Here is a 14,631-nt window from a genome sequence, read left to right as displayed (position 1 = left end):
CCCCCTTCCTTACATGCAAAAACACATGCAGTGGGGATGTGAGGGCCGTTTCTAGATACGTAAATGTACTGCAGGGCATGAATCACAAGGTGATGATTAACACCTTGCATAAGCTTTTACGAAAAAGTTTTCAAATTTAGACATTTTAAATGTCGTGCCGTCATCATTCTTGGAAATGTAGCTTTGCCTCACAATGGCGGTAATTCCATGACAGTGAGGTACGGCACATGCTTACGGAGTTAACATTTGTAATAAATATACAATAGTCATACATGCTAATGCTCACGCATGCACAAACGTGATATTGTTACATAAGTGCTCCTATAAGCTTCGTGTAAATCTTCTTATAGCCTTGTTAAACCAAAGTCTTTTGTTTGTAGGAGGCTTGTTTTATTTTATGACTGTTGTACTTTCAAATCAGAGTGTACAATTTGTTTGGTGAAAAAAAACCGATTTATTTTTCATCTAACCTTGCAATTTTTAAAGATATTTTGAGACACATGGATTTATTCTTACCATTTTTTTCCCCCATGAAGTCGTGTTTAGACTTTTTTTTTTGCTATGCTTCGCTTGTTTTATCAACCTGTTAAAAAATAGTTTCCATGCAAAAAATGGTTTTGTAATCATGTATGAAGTCAAGAAAAATACTTATTTTTACATGAAAAAAGACTTATCTTTAAATAAAATTTTGTCTCTTTAAAAAACAAAAAAAATCCTGAAAAACATTCCTGAACATTTTTACAGTACAAATGTGACTTTATTCGTGAAACTTTTTTCTGAACTAATAACGCAATTCCTCCCCAAAAATTTGTTTTTCAAATAATATGACCCAAAAACAAATTTCAGGGAAAAGAAAAAAAACTGCTTTTGTTTGGGAGCAAAAATATGTTTTTTATTTGACAGCTCCACTGTGGAAAAAGCTTCAGTTGCTGTTTGGCTTGTGTTTTGGAGAGGTGCTACAGTATCTCGGCTCTGAGCAGCTGTGTTGTAGCGCCAGAGTGTAAAAGGGTCAAAGTTCAGCTTGGCTTGGCCTGCTAACTTATCAGGCGTGTGTGTGAACCCCTTGCCCCCCCCCCCCCCCCCCCCCCCCCACACACACACACACACACACGGATCCCCCCGCCGTCAGTGCCGACCTTGTGAACTTCCTGCCCGGATGAGGTCAGCTCTGTTTGCCAGGATGCTCAGCAATTTTTATGGCACATAAGTCTGTCGGGAATTCCTCAAGAGTTCAACTTGAAAGCGGGCTCTTAACAGGGGCAGTGGGGGGGGGGAACTCAATAAAGCCTGACCGGGGCGAACGTCACCTTTGACTTTTTTTCTTTTGTTCACTTTTACAGGGACAGGAAGTCCGTCTTGTTTTTTCTTTAATGTGGGACAACTTCAAATCCAGCTGTGGCCAAAATTGCAAGTTTGTCCCATTCACACACCAGTTAACCCGAAAATGGCGTTGGGGGTGTCAAGGCCCCTTCCAGGTTCCTTATCTGGCCCCACCCACTCCACAGATATAAAAAAAAAAAATGAGCAGGAAGAATGGGAAAATATTAATAGTCCTTCTGGGAACTTGAATGGGTGTTGGTCTTATTATCACCACTGATGACCTGAATAGGGCAGCACAGTAGTCTCGGGATTAGCCAACTTCCTCGAAACATGAGCGACAAGCTAATCGACGTCAAATCAAGCACTGAGGCAAATGCAGCAAGACATGCGACAATCAAAAGAGCATCTTGTCAAAGAAAAACAACTTTTGCAATTTCACACTTCTGTAAGTGTTCCAAATTTTTTTATCAAATTGTCTGGAATTGAGACTCAAAAAAATATATATATTATTAAATATTGTGTGTGTAAATTGTCAAATCAAATAAAAATAAATACTGTCAACTAAGTCATATCGATTTGAAATAAATAAATAACACCAAAAAATCTATAACACATGGCTGAATGACCAAAAATAAGAAAAAGGCAAATTGAAATAAAGTTTTCGCATCATTCATTCAGAAGCATCCCTCCCTCGACTGGGTTTATTTTACACAAAATGATGATTATTACGAAGAAAATAGGCAAAAACAAGTGGCACCTTACCTTTAAGACAAAGTGGCTACTTTCCTGCTGCAGCTCCATCAGCGTCTCCATTCAAGGAAAATATCCTTTGTCTTCCTTTATACTTTTGTTCTCCTCTTGTGCTTTGCTCTTTAGTAAGCTTTTATTGGCTTTTCCTCAGCGTTCCAGGCTCTTTGGAAAATATTAATAGTCCTTCTGGGAACTTGAATGGGTGTTGGTCTTATTATCACCACTGATGACCTGAATAGGGCAGCACAGTAGTCTCGGGATTAGCCAACTTCCTCGAAACATGAGCGACAATTTAATCGACGTCAAATCAAGCACTGAGGCAAATGCAGCAAGACAAGCGACAATCAAAAGAGCATCTTGTCAAAGAAAAACAACTTTTGCAATTTCACACTTCTGTAAGTGTTCCAAAAATTTTGATCAAATTGTCTGGAATTGAGACTCAAAAAAATATATATATTATGAAATATTGTGTGTGTAAATTGTCAAATCAAATAAAAATAAATACTGTCAACTAAGTCATATCTATTTGAAATAAATAAATAACACAAAAAAATCTATAACACATGGCTGAATGACAAAAAATAAGAAAAAGGCAAATTGAAATAAAGTTTTCGCATCATTCATTCAGAAGCATCCCTCCCTCGACTGGGTTTATTTTACACAAAATGATGATTATTACAAAGAAAATAGGCAAAAACAAGTGGCACCTTACCTTTAAGACAAAGTGGCTACTTTCCTGCTGCAGCTCCATCAGCGTCTCCATTCAAGGAAAATATCCTTTGTCTTCCTTTATACTTTTGTTCTCCTCTTGTACTTTGCTCTTTAGTAAGCTTTTATTGGCTTTTCCTCAGCGTTCCAGGCTCTTTGGTAAATGTCTCACTGGCATATTATGCAAGAGTGAAGAAAATGCACTGATAACCCATTCACATTCTAGGAACAGCCATAAAGTTTGAAAACTTGCTTATGTCATCTGCGTACTGTAAAAAGTACAACCTGAGCTTGCATTATATGTCATAAAAATCATCATCAGTCTTTTTATTCATCTGACCTTTATTGGATGATTGTCAGCCAGTTATCATAAATCTGCCCTATATCAGCATTCATTCTTCTGTCCATCTTTGAGTTCATTCATTCATTCTCTTTCACTTATCAACTTCCACCTCCTCACCCACCCATCTAAATAATATGAATTCCTTCATCCATCAATTCACTCCATCCCATCAATTACATCCTGTAATGATTTCGTCAGCCGTCCATCGAATCTGCTGAGTTGCAATCCTCGCGTGGACGTGTACAGTGACTGAGTGAACACTCAATCAATCATTGAGCTGTGCAAAACCTGCGTCCTTTGCTCCCTCTCATTTAGAACTCGATTTCATATGCTTTATTTTTTGGTGTTGTTTTCCTCCACCAGGGCTGTAGCCTGTAGAAATCTATTTTTACTCTCTGTGGGCTGCATGAAAACAGCACACATAATTCAGGGCCATTGCAATTTACCTTTTTTCAATGGTCACCTCTCTCTCGCGCTCTCTCTCTCTCTCTCTCCGTCCATCCATCCATCCATCTATCCATGTAGTGTTGTGTTGGAGAGCCCTGTAGCGTTACAGCGTGGGCAGAAGAGTTCGAATGACTCAAAGGCTGATGAGGAGCCAAAGAGTTTTTTCTTTTTTTTTATAAAGCTTTCATAAGTCTGCGTCGTGACTCGCGAGAAAGCCGACAGGTTACGGATGGACCACCAACTAAAAATTCTCTCAAACGCATCATATTGCTAAACAAAACAACAAATAATTGCTCGATCGGTCGTCCGGCACCATATGGAAAAAAAAAGAAATCGCTCTTTGTGTACTTTTATGTTAGATTTTAGATACAATTTAGATGGAATCATCCATGATAGCGTTAGGTAACAAAGTTTCTTTTTAATTCTCTTGACCTAATTGAAATTGTGTTGAAACTGTAATCATTTTGCTGCCCCTTGGAAAATAGGTTTTTAATCTCAATGGTTTAATAAAAGTTCAATAAAAGTAAAACAAGGTTAAAATTCATTCGCAATATTCTGTTCTAAAAAATTTGTTGAGGGTCACTCTGAATGCCAGCTGGTTGCCCATCTTTATTTTATATGGTAAAAGACTATAGATGAGATTTTTCTCACTTAAAAAAAAACAAAAACTTTTCTTTTTTTTTCCACACAAGGATGCCATCTGGTTCAAAAACTCTTTCGGGAACTGCGCGGTTGCCGACGGTTTGAGAGTCAAGTGAATCTACTATGTACACACGTTTGACTTTTTCGCCAAGAGGTCAGCCTTTGATACTCTTGCAGAAAAAAAGTCGTGAAGCACGTGTCAAGTGTTTGCTTTCCAAGACGATCAAAGACCAGCGTGCAGGAAAAAGCCAAGTGAAGCCGCTGTGTTATGGACACACTGCATACATTCCTTCCCGGAATTTCAGACGTGGCGTGGGACTTTTACGACTTCAAATAAACGGAAGCAGGAAAGAAATCAAGAACTCAGCAACAATTGCCTGTTTGCTCCTTGCCACTGTTGACATTGGGAGAACCTTGAGAATGTCAGTAAACTAACGATGTCATCAAAAGCTGTTTATTGCTACTCCAAAATTGAAGTTTATTCTCAAACTAAACATCAAACAACGAGGATTACACATTGTGGCTAACATGAATGTCTGTTCGCTTAATGCTAACACATAATGTAGACGCCATAGAGGGCCTAACAAAACTAGCATCGGTGTTGCAGTCGGATATTTGAGCAGTTGGTCTTGCTTCTGTCAAGATCTGTCACAGTTTGTTTCCTTGTTTTAATGTTGCCATGGTTTCTGTGTGCTCGCCCCTCCCCTCCTGTGTCTGCTCACAATCTATGTAATTGCCGTCACCAGCCTCTCGTTACCTGTCTTGTATTTAAGTCCTGTCGGCGTGTCACTCCCTTTCGGCTTTTTCTCGTCTCATGTCTTCTTGTTTCTAGTCTCTGTTCTGTTCTTCACGTCTTTAGTCGAGCAACTATAGTTTGTCTTTTGAGTTTGTTCAATTAAGCCTGGTCCAAGCCGCGTTTGGTCACCCAGCTCCAATCGCTTCATGACAGCTTCTAGTTAATTAGTTACTTTTTATTTTGTTTTTTAAGCATTTTTGTTTTCGTTTCGTGTCGATTTTAGTTTTATGATGTGAGTTTTTGTTAACTATTAAAATCTCGGTTCAGATGAAACACTCATGCTAGATTGACGGTTATTGTTTGACTTCTTTCGAGTGAGGAGCTCGGCCTCGCTTTTGATGAATTTGTAGCCCGGCTCCGACGAGTCTTCTTGACTTGAAAAACCAAAGATGTGATTACTGATTTTAGAAACTCTTTCTTATTTTCTACCACCAACTGTTGCTACAAGTATCTCTTAGTTCTGTTAATCTTGGTGTTCCAGGAACGGCATGTACCAAGGACTTTGAGTATGAAGAGAAAAAAGGTTTTTATAAAGGTGGGACACACACACACACACACACGCGTACAGTGTTTGTTTGGTGTTGTTTCGTGAGCCATCTGTTACTTCCGATGAGGTTTTGGGTCACAGCCTGTTCCCTGAGTGGGATTAATAATCCGTGTGTGTGTGTCGGAGAGAAAAGCAGCCGCAATGAGCTTTCAAGGCTTGTGAGTGGAGATGATGATGATGACAGCATGGTTGGCATGCCAAGGGAGAATGTGCATTTCCATGTGGCTGTGTGGGTTGTGTGTACTTTTGGAACGTGTAACACGATCTGCGAGGGCAACAGGAAATTGCTGGCGTGGACGAGGAGGGAGTGACGGTGACATGAGACAGGTGGGGGAGCGGGGGGGTTAAAAAGGGAACTGAAGCCAGCTGTCAAAGTGGGGAGGGGGCGGAAGGCAGCATCAAAATAAACGTCAATAGTATCGTGCAAACAAACATTTCAAGTGGAATAAATGATAACAGGTCAATGAAAATTGGATTCGTGTGAAAAATAAACATACAAATGTATTCAAAAGGGTTCCTACAGTTCATGTTGATAGGCGGGTGAAGAAAATGGAAAAAAAAGGTGTGTAGGGGGGGGGAGCTGTCAACACCGGCAGGGGGGTCGGCGGGGGTGTCGATGTGGACTCAAAGTGTTAGCAGAGGATTAGCAGGCGCACCAAGTTTAGCAACATGGATGCCATGTCCAAAATAAGGCTGGCTGTCATGTGTGTGGAAAACCTGAAAACCTGCAATTCCATCCAAGAACTTTTACTGCCTCCTCTCCAAAGTACCAAACGTACCTTTCATGACAGTTTGTGCTATTTTAATATACTTTAGTACAGTGAATCTCTGAGTCAAGGATTTTTTTTTTTTTCCAAGGTGGCCCTCGGTGGAAAAAGCATTGAAAGAGTGCTACGATTGGAGCTGAAAGGACGCGTGGAGCTAAAATTAACCACGCTCGCCCACGTCGCCCGACACCGGCCAAGGCTGCGGACAGGAAGAGCCAGAGCAGGGGGTCCGTGCCTGCCTGCCTGCCTGCCTGCCTGCCTGCCGGGCGTTCCCAGCGTGCCCACCCCTGCCTGTCAATCACTCGCTAAAGGTTCAGGATGCTCTGATTTCCGGTGAACTTTGACGAGCTGACATGCACGAAAGATAAGAATCGCAGACTAAGAGTGATGGTTTTAGTCATTTAATTGAATTGATTGATATTTACATAGCTTGTTTTCTTACTCTGAGAGAAGTCTAGTTATTTCTTTCATTTTTCATGATTTTTAAAGGGGAAGTCAAATATGGTAGTGCGTTAAAAATAATTATGACATATTGTGAAGTCACAAATAGTATGAAGACACACAATGACGTTAAGGCGTAGCTTTGGATAGCAGTCAATCATTAGATGTCTAACACAACACACAATGATTCATGAACACCCACGCACGCAATGATTCATTCTTACTCTCCATTTGTGTTGCTATTTTTTTCCATGCGGCATGTAATCATTTTCCAGAGGAGGCTGACATAAGAACAAAGTGGGGGGGGGGGAAACCTGGACATCATCCACATGCATTTTTAAACTTCATGACTTTAAGAGGCGGAGCCTGCTGGAGTGGCATGTGACATCAGCAACAGTGTTCAATAGGTTAAGAAATAATACATTCACTAAAAACGAAAAGTTAGTTCAAGCAAATATAGTGTTATTTTAAAACTAGGATCAGGGTTACAAACTAGGGTTTCAAACCAGGGTTAGGGTTTCAAACTAGGGTTAGGGTTTCAAACCAGGGTTAGGGTTTGTATTGAATACTTCATTTTTACAACCTTTGTTTCCAATCTTAGTCTGGCACCTGCAGCAGATTGCATACTGAACCACAGTCATGTTTTTGTTTCAATTCATTCAAAGAAAAAGACAATTCAAGCATTTTTCTTGTATTTGAGATTGTAAGGTGATAGCACTTGGGTACTCGTGTGAATGGAATGGGTGAAAACAATGAAGAAAATGGACTTTTTACTTTGTTCATAAAATTTCAATTAGGAACTATGAACTGAACACGTTCACACAAACAAAAGCAGTTGGATGAAACATTTCAAGCCATCACTGTGACATAATATGAGATGTCAATATGTAACAATAGTAACTTTCTTCATCACTTATTTGTCCACAGAGCAATGAGTAGCAATATTTGTCTTCCATACACAATGAGGACTCTGTAGCCGTCCACAAAGGTGCCTGAACAAAATGACAGTGTCCGGAAGACCCACTTTTTCTTTTTTCAATAAAGATGACGTTCATAATAAGGATGCGCACGTACTTTCGGCGCAAAAACAACGGTGAGTTTTGGCTTCGTTGCATCTTCCCCACTCTGTGCCTGTTGTTGTTGCATGTTCCGATTCTTACGGTAGTGGGCAGATGTTACAAACTAGTTCAATTTTGATCTTGATTTAGTGGAAAAAAAGTTGTGTAAAAGCCACTAGCTGAAACATCTTAGAATAAAATGTATATAAGTGACTTAAAAAACAAAAAAAACTGTGTCGTCCTGATTGAGGAGAAAAAAAAACTGCTTATTTGTGTGTTACTTCCATTTCATGATGAACTCATTTTTAAAAGTCTGTATGAAAACACCTAAGCACCTTGTTGTCGTCGCTCACACTTACTTTGATGTCTCGTGGGAAATACCTGAGGGTTCAGCCAACAAAAACAAAACCTGGATGAACCAGTCTGGACTGTTTCTGGCCACGAGGCTTCAAGAACACGCAACACAGCATTTTCCGTAGACAAAATATCAATTTATTAATAACTTATCTTTACATTCATAGGAGGAAGGAGGGAGACGTCCACATTCTTTTCCTCTCATCGTCATATACTTTCACCCCCGGAGACCCTCACCGCACACACGCACAAAAAAAATAAACTCCACTTGCCCCCATAATAAAAAAAGTCACATGAGGAGGCGAAATAAATAAGGCAACCTCAGCTGGACTGATTAGTTGGGAGGGAGGTGCAAAGACAAGGCCTGCTGTTGGCTCAGAGCAGTGCTTCCCATACACTGTGCTGTGGGAAATTATTATCATTATGAATTTATTATTTCACTCGATTGGTCCTAGTATTCAAACTCTTCATGCGTTTTTCTCCTACGCTGTAAATTTGTTTGGAAAATGAGATATTTCACAATATATTTGGGGTGAGGTTGGGAAAACACTGCAATAGATTACACAGATGAAAAAGCCTCCTTTTTGATTGATTGTTTTCTTTTTTTGGCATAATCAACAACTATGTACAAAAGAGCGTCCAGTTGTGTCTTCACAGAAGATAATCGCTAAAGTCAGATGGAGTCCACGACTCAAAATGGTGGTCCAGTTTGAACACACTTGGCTGGAAGGACCGCCGTCACCCGCCCGCCCGGCCGGCTTTGAAGCGATCGCCGCTCGCATCCGGCCTTGTCAGCCAGAAAACTCTTTCCAGGACGTTAGGAGGTCATCAAGATTTCACATTTTCCAACCTTTGCCGCCCGTTCACGTGGACTCGAGAGGATCTAGCTGGAAGACGTTGTGGTTGGTAGGTGTGGTGAAGTAGAGGGGCTGGCCGCCGGGGGGCGCGACAGAGGTAGCGGCCAGCCGATTGTCGCACGGGCTCTTGAGGCCCAACGTGCGCTCAAAGTCCAGCAGCTGGCCCATGAAGTTGAAGTTGGGAGAGATGTTAGACTTCTTGGTCTTGACGATGTCGTAGGCGTCGTTCATGGACAGCTGCAGCTTCTGCATCAGGTAGGCAACCGTCACCGTCACCGAGCGGCTGATGCCGGCCAGGCAATGTACCAGCACGCCACGGTGTTGACCCCGTGCTTCGTCTGGAAGAGAAATGGAGCATCGTTAACATGGGAACTCAGGATTTTCCAGACCGATACTAATATGAGTACTGTGATCATCCCTAATGGAGAAAGAATTATAGGAAAAATACAAAACTTCCTGAAGTAACAATCTGGCAATGGGAAAACCCAGCAGATATGAAGTTTTGTGTTTTGGCCATTAATTAATATTTAAAACAAAGAGCGCAACTCTTTGATTGAACTGTAGTGACCAATGGCTGATATTTGACGGCTTACTTATGGAGCTTTGCCTTTTTTTTTTTGCTTTTGCTTTCCATTTGCTGAACTGCTGAAAGCATGTTCGGGAACATTGTGCTTTTGACGCGCTGGCCTCTTATCAGCACTGAGGGAAGTGGTTGAGATGATCAGCGGGGGCCGTAGCGCTACAGCAGGCTCTTGTGTAAGAGCTGCACTCGCTAAAAGGTCCTGGCTGAAACCCGAGAGCAACAAGCCGGACGGTAATTTGAGCGTAACAGGAAGGAAGCGCCATTGAAAGTAATCTAGGACATGCCCCCCTTCCCCCCCAACCCATTACATGAACAAAAGGAGCCATTTACAGGCCCTGTTGACATCCTGTGAGCCTTGACAGCGCCCTCATGACTCCGGCTGCCTTTCGTAGCCCAAATGGCGCCAGTGTCACGGAAAGGCGAGGGCTAACAGGCTACGCTAACACAAAACAAGCAGCAACACGCTTCCTCTCTGGGACTTTTTTTTTTTTAATCCAAAACACTAACGTTTTTTTTTTTCCCCCCTAATAAATTAATTCGTTTGGAGAAACATTTTGTTGTCAATTTGGAGTTCAGTGCTTAACCTACCAATAAAGTTGATGGCCTCGGGGAAGAACTGCGACAGGTTCTGGCTCCAGTGGTCCGAGATGGGGATCTGTTTGTACTTGAACTCGCCGGCGTTCTCAAAGAGGTTGGGCAGGTTGGGCGTGACGTTGAGGATGTACTTGATGCCGTACTCCTCCAGCACGTCTAGGTTGGTGGAGTCCTTGGCACAGCCCAAGTACAAGTGGGGCAGAATCTCCACAGGGAAGGACGGCTGCGGGTTGGACAGCGGGCTGCCGTCCGACTCTGTGGCACTGCTCGGGTCCAGGTCCGACTCAATGTCCGAAGAGTCCGAGCTGATGCGAAGGCCGCCCAGGCCCAGGACGTGCGTGGAGGGGGGGCTGCTGTCGGAAGAGCCGTCCAGGTTGGTCTCGCAAAGATTCGGGAACTCAGCCTGGAACTTGTTGAAGCCGCCTAGAATAGAATACAATACATCTTTATTTCAATTGCACTTTCGCAAAGCACTTTACATAAACTAACAATACAACAGAAAATACCACATAAACATTGGAACATACAAATCATTGTAATACAGGTCCTGTATGCCCGATCCAAGCGGACCAGATATGGACCGAGGACCTTTGCTTTACCACCACTAATTTACCATTATATCACATCCACCATAAGGTTATGCTGGTGTAAGATAAGACAAACTCGACGGTAGCTGCTGGCTTGACTAATAATAGAATCAAGTCATTTTTTAAGATCATGTTTCATGCAAGAAAATTAAAAAAAAAATGCATATTTTTTGGAGAAAAAGACTTATACCGTCTAGTTTTTTGTTTGTTTGGAAAATATTGAACTGAAATTTTTCATACCAAATTTGCTTATTTTTCCTCGAAAAAGTATGGTGTAATAAAACCAAACTGTATTCTTCAAATAACTTGCCTTTTTGAAGGAAAATATCACTGATTGTATTGCAACAAATACAAATGTATCGTTTTTGTTGTTGTTCTTATGTTGGTTCAGGTTGTGACGACTTGTTTGTTGTGTCAATTACGGCCGGCCGGGTAACTAAAGCCCAGCAGCCCAAGTGCAGCGGTTCCGGGGGAGCGACTCACCCTCCAGATAGAAGGCCTTGTAGCCCTCGTCCTTCATGCGGCGCAGCAGCAGCCCCAGCACGGAGCCGCCGTCCACGTTCTCGTTCCACTCGCGGCTGTACTCGTCGTAGAGCACGATGGTGGCGCTCTTGCACCGGCGCGCGAACCGCTCCCGGTCGGGCCCGTCGGCGAGCAGCGCCCGCACCGGCAGGTTGCCCTTGCGGAGGCGGCGCAGCATGAGGCCAGGCAGCGCCACGCTGATGGCGCCCTGGACGTGCGACGACTCGTACGATTCCTGGCCGCGGCAGTCCATGAGAAGCAGCAGGCAGTCGCGACGCGGCGCGGCCAGCTGTTCGCGGAGCCACGCCGACGTCTTGCTCACCGCCATGACCATCGAGTCGAGCGGCTGCTTCTGCGGGGGGGCCACGGGCTTGAACTTGTCCAGCATTTAGACGGGTCCCGGGGGGGAAGCGCTATTAAATCAATGGGCGGCGGGTTGACTCCGTGTACGACGGGGAGATGAATGAATCCCACGGCTGGCTCTTGCTCATTCAAATCGCTTCGTTCCGAACGAACCCAGGGCAAAAATAATCCGAGAATGTTGAATTTCCAACAGAGGTCGTCCCGAAGCTTGAATGAGTTGTCAACCGTGTTTGCTCGTCAGCTCTCTTCTCTCTTACTGAAGCCTGGAGAGCAGCGCGAAGCTCTGAATGGCGGAGGAGGAGGAGAATGAGAAGGCGTGGCCTCGGCGCGGCATTCCAATGCTCAGCCAATCGCAGGAGGCCCCAGTCTCGGTCGTCCTAGCAACGGTTGGCCGGAAGGCGCGAACCGCCCTCCTTTCTTGCTCCCCCGCCCCCCTCTGTGTTGATGAATTGTTAATGAGTTTGTCATTCACAAAAAAAAAAAGAGGGAGAGGAATTTCCGCTCCGGATCAAGTGAGTGCAAACACGATGAAGAACTGCGGAAGGAAGGAGGGCTGGCGGGAGGGAGGGTGGTAGGGAGGACAAGGGGAGGAAGGGGGGAGTCGGCTTTCACATGCTGCACCAACACAATCCCATCACTCAGTTTGTTGTTACAATACAAGTAAAAGTCAACACGCTTAGCTGTCACACGAATATTAGAAACTAACTGTACATCTTAAGGAAAATAATTATAATGAACAGCATTCTGAAAAAATGAACTTTTGGGAGAATCGTTTGTATGATGGAAATATGCCTTTTAGGTTAGTGTGCAAAACATGATTAAGAATACTTTTCTGCTTTTCTACCTTTTATCCTCATCATACCCATTTTTTTTCAGATTTTCACCGACTGTGGATGGGTCTCAAACATAGCCCCTGCTAGTGTGGGGGTCCTCTTTTACGTTTGATGACATTAGACTGGCACTTCCTGGTTTCATGGGGCCCCCATGGCCTCCAAATGTACCCGCAGAGGTCCTGCTCTAGTTCTGAAGTAACAAGCATGCCCCCCACTGAGGGGGTCCAACATGGGGCTGGGAACAAAAGTGTGTGTGCGTGTGTATGTCAGCATATGTGTGAAGCGGCTCCAGCTTGAACGCGGGGCCCTTGTTGACCCCCCGCCGGATCACCGCCCCTCTTGCTCGTCCCCCATGCAGCGAATGGAGCCAAGCTGTTTGCATTCACCTTTCAATCTATTATGCTCTTTCTTTTCTACTCCTTGCTGTCTGGTAGGATTTGACCTCCACTGCATTTGAAGACTATTTGGATGATTTTTTTTTTTTTTTTTTTAAATCACGTGTTAGTAGCCTTGGACGCAGACGTTGACTTTGGATGAGAACCGAGTCAGACCGGATCCAAATACAAACTTCAAATTTAAGCAAAAATACTGCAGTGACTTGACAGCCGCGTCGAATTTGTTCAATGATTTAATATAGCGGTCTATAAAATAGAGCTGAACATTTAATCTTATTCATAAGTGACACACTTGTAAGTCAAGGTACACTGGAAAAAGTTTGAGGTTAAATCTTAATTGTTGTTGACCTCTTTGTTCATTTGTGTTTATAAATTAACATGAGTTTCCATCTTACTTTGTGTGGACCTTCTCATCTCAGCTTACACTTTAACTTTTTTTTGCGTACATCTGTAAATGTAAGACTTCTCGTTTGCATGTTTCCACATTAGCTGAGCAGCTGATCCAGGGTCATTGGGGGCTTCTGAAGCACAAAAAAGAAAATACAGGACACAAAGCAGCAATATTCATGTAACGCCTATTCAAACTTGCATCACAAAAACACACACACACACACAGGAACCTGATTAGTGTGTGTATCTTTTTGTGTGAGGACAAAAGACTAGCCCGTCTGAGACGACCAGCCGGTGGCAGAGAGACGCGAGGGAGGAGGACAAGATTACCCGGCAGAGAAGAAAAGAGGGCGTGGTAGTGTGTGTGTGTTAGGGTCACGCACACACAGGAAACAGCGTCCTGAAAACAGGAAGTCCCCGTGACACATGACACAGTCAGCAAAGACAGACAGACAGACGTCGTCAGCGAGACGGGACGGCGGCAGAGTTGTGAACTTCCGCCCACGCTGCTACCGTGCAGATAACGAGTGTGTGTACTTATCGATAACAACTTTCGAGTGTGCCGGGATGTCATCAGCACGCAGATATGACAAAAGTGGCAAAATATCAATGGTAAGGCCAATCATCCTTGACGGCAAAAGTAGCTGGAATCCAAAGTCAAAAACATAAGTCACAACCAGACTCAGATTTAAAATAAATTAATTAATAAATCGGTTCAGAAACAGCGCCGGATTCGTTTCTCTGCCAGGTGTCAAAAATGTTAGTAAAAGGCTGAATGGGGTTAGATTTCTTTTTTTTTTTAACTTTGACCCCAATTAGCCTTCTTTGCTTTTGCTGTGGACCACCCAGAAAAGATCATGAGCTCGGTGGGACTGTGCTGGAACAAAGTTGGGAGTGTTACACGCCTTCCTGGGACAGGAATTATTGTGGAATCCTTTTTAATTGGCTTTGACTAGGAGAGTGCACAAAGAGCTTCATTGCGACCAAAGACACATTCCAGTGTAGGTCCACTCAACTCAGATCTGAAGCAGTTGACACTTAGCTTCATTTAGAATCAAAACTTTAAAAAAAAAAAATCAGGAAAATCATTGAGGAACATAGGCGGCCGTGAGAAAGTGTGTTTCTATAGCTGAATAAGAGTCTGAAGTCCACCATAGAAGGAGTGCAACCTGCTTTGTCAGACCAGCTGCCCGCAGGTCTCGTGCAGGGTTGCACGTCTTAAAAGATTCACTGGAGTTAAACCACTTAAAAGTTCAAAGCTCCACAACGCAGGAAAGATCAGCACTTACAACGCCTCACCGTGATGATTAGCGCCCAACGGCTGCCCTGGCTTT

The 14,631-nt window shown here is 43.3% G+C and overlaps 2 protein-coding genes across 3 annotated transcripts in view; both read right to left on the bottom strand.

The window, feature by feature from the left end:
• The window catches only part of si:dkey-106n21.1 (solute carrier family 23 member 1), a 32,888-nt gene extending 30,040 nt beyond the window's left edge, over positions 1 to 2,848 (bottom strand). The window contains exon 1 of one of the 2 annotated variants that reach the window (XM_037253812.1): positions 2,783 to 2,848. In XM_037253812.1, coding sequence (XP_037109707.1) covers positions 2,783 to 2,833 — 51 coding nt within the window. In that variant the 5' untranslated portion in view covers positions 2,834 to 2,848. Of the gene's footprint in view, positions 1 to 2,082; positions 2,187 to 2,782 lie in introns of those variants that run through there. The other variant, XM_037253811.1, reaches the window with a different exon arrangement.
• Positions 2,849 to 8,288: 5,440 nt separating this feature from the next.
• Positions 8,289 to 11,955, bottom strand: dusp6 (dual specificity phosphatase 6). The gene is made up of 3 exons (XM_037254872.1): positions 11,278 to 11,955; positions 10,202 to 10,630; positions 8,289 to 9,368 (listed from the first exon to the last, which is right to left on the bottom strand). Exons 1-3 carry the CDS (start codon positions 11,702 to 11,704, stop codon positions 9,037 to 9,039), a joined length of 1,188 nt encoding a protein of 395 aa, XP_037110767.1. The 5' UTR covers positions 11,705 to 11,955; the 3' UTR covers positions 8,289 to 9,036.
• Positions 11,956 to 14,631: the final 2,676 nt, after the last annotated feature.

Source organism: Syngnathus acus, chromosome 6 (genome assembly GCF_901709675.1).
Source record: "Syngnathus acus chromosome 6, fSynAcu1.2, whole genome shotgun sequence".
NCBI classification, from domain to species: domain Eukaryota; kingdom Metazoa; phylum Chordata; class Actinopteri; order Syngnathiformes; family Syngnathidae; genus Syngnathus; species Syngnathus acus.
This window is presented reverse-complemented; position numbering and strand designations above follow the sequence as displayed.

What these genes read in the sequence shown, in the direction of transcription:
- dusp6 (XM_037254872.1), bottom strand. Translation starts at nt 11,704, where the DNA reads ATGCTGGACAAGTTCAAGCCCGTGGCCCCCCCGCAGAAGCAGCCGCTC. An exon ending in CAAGGCCTTCTATCTGGAGG is followed by an intron (nt 10,631 to 11,277) that starts GTGAGTCGCTCC and finishes ATTCTATTCTAG; the next exon opens with GCGGCTTCAACAAGTTCCAG. An exon ending in CGAGGCCATCAACTTTATTG is followed by an intron (nt 9,369 to 10,201) that starts GTAGGTTAAGCA and finishes TTTCTCTTCCAG; the next exon opens with ACGAAGCACGGGGTCAACAC.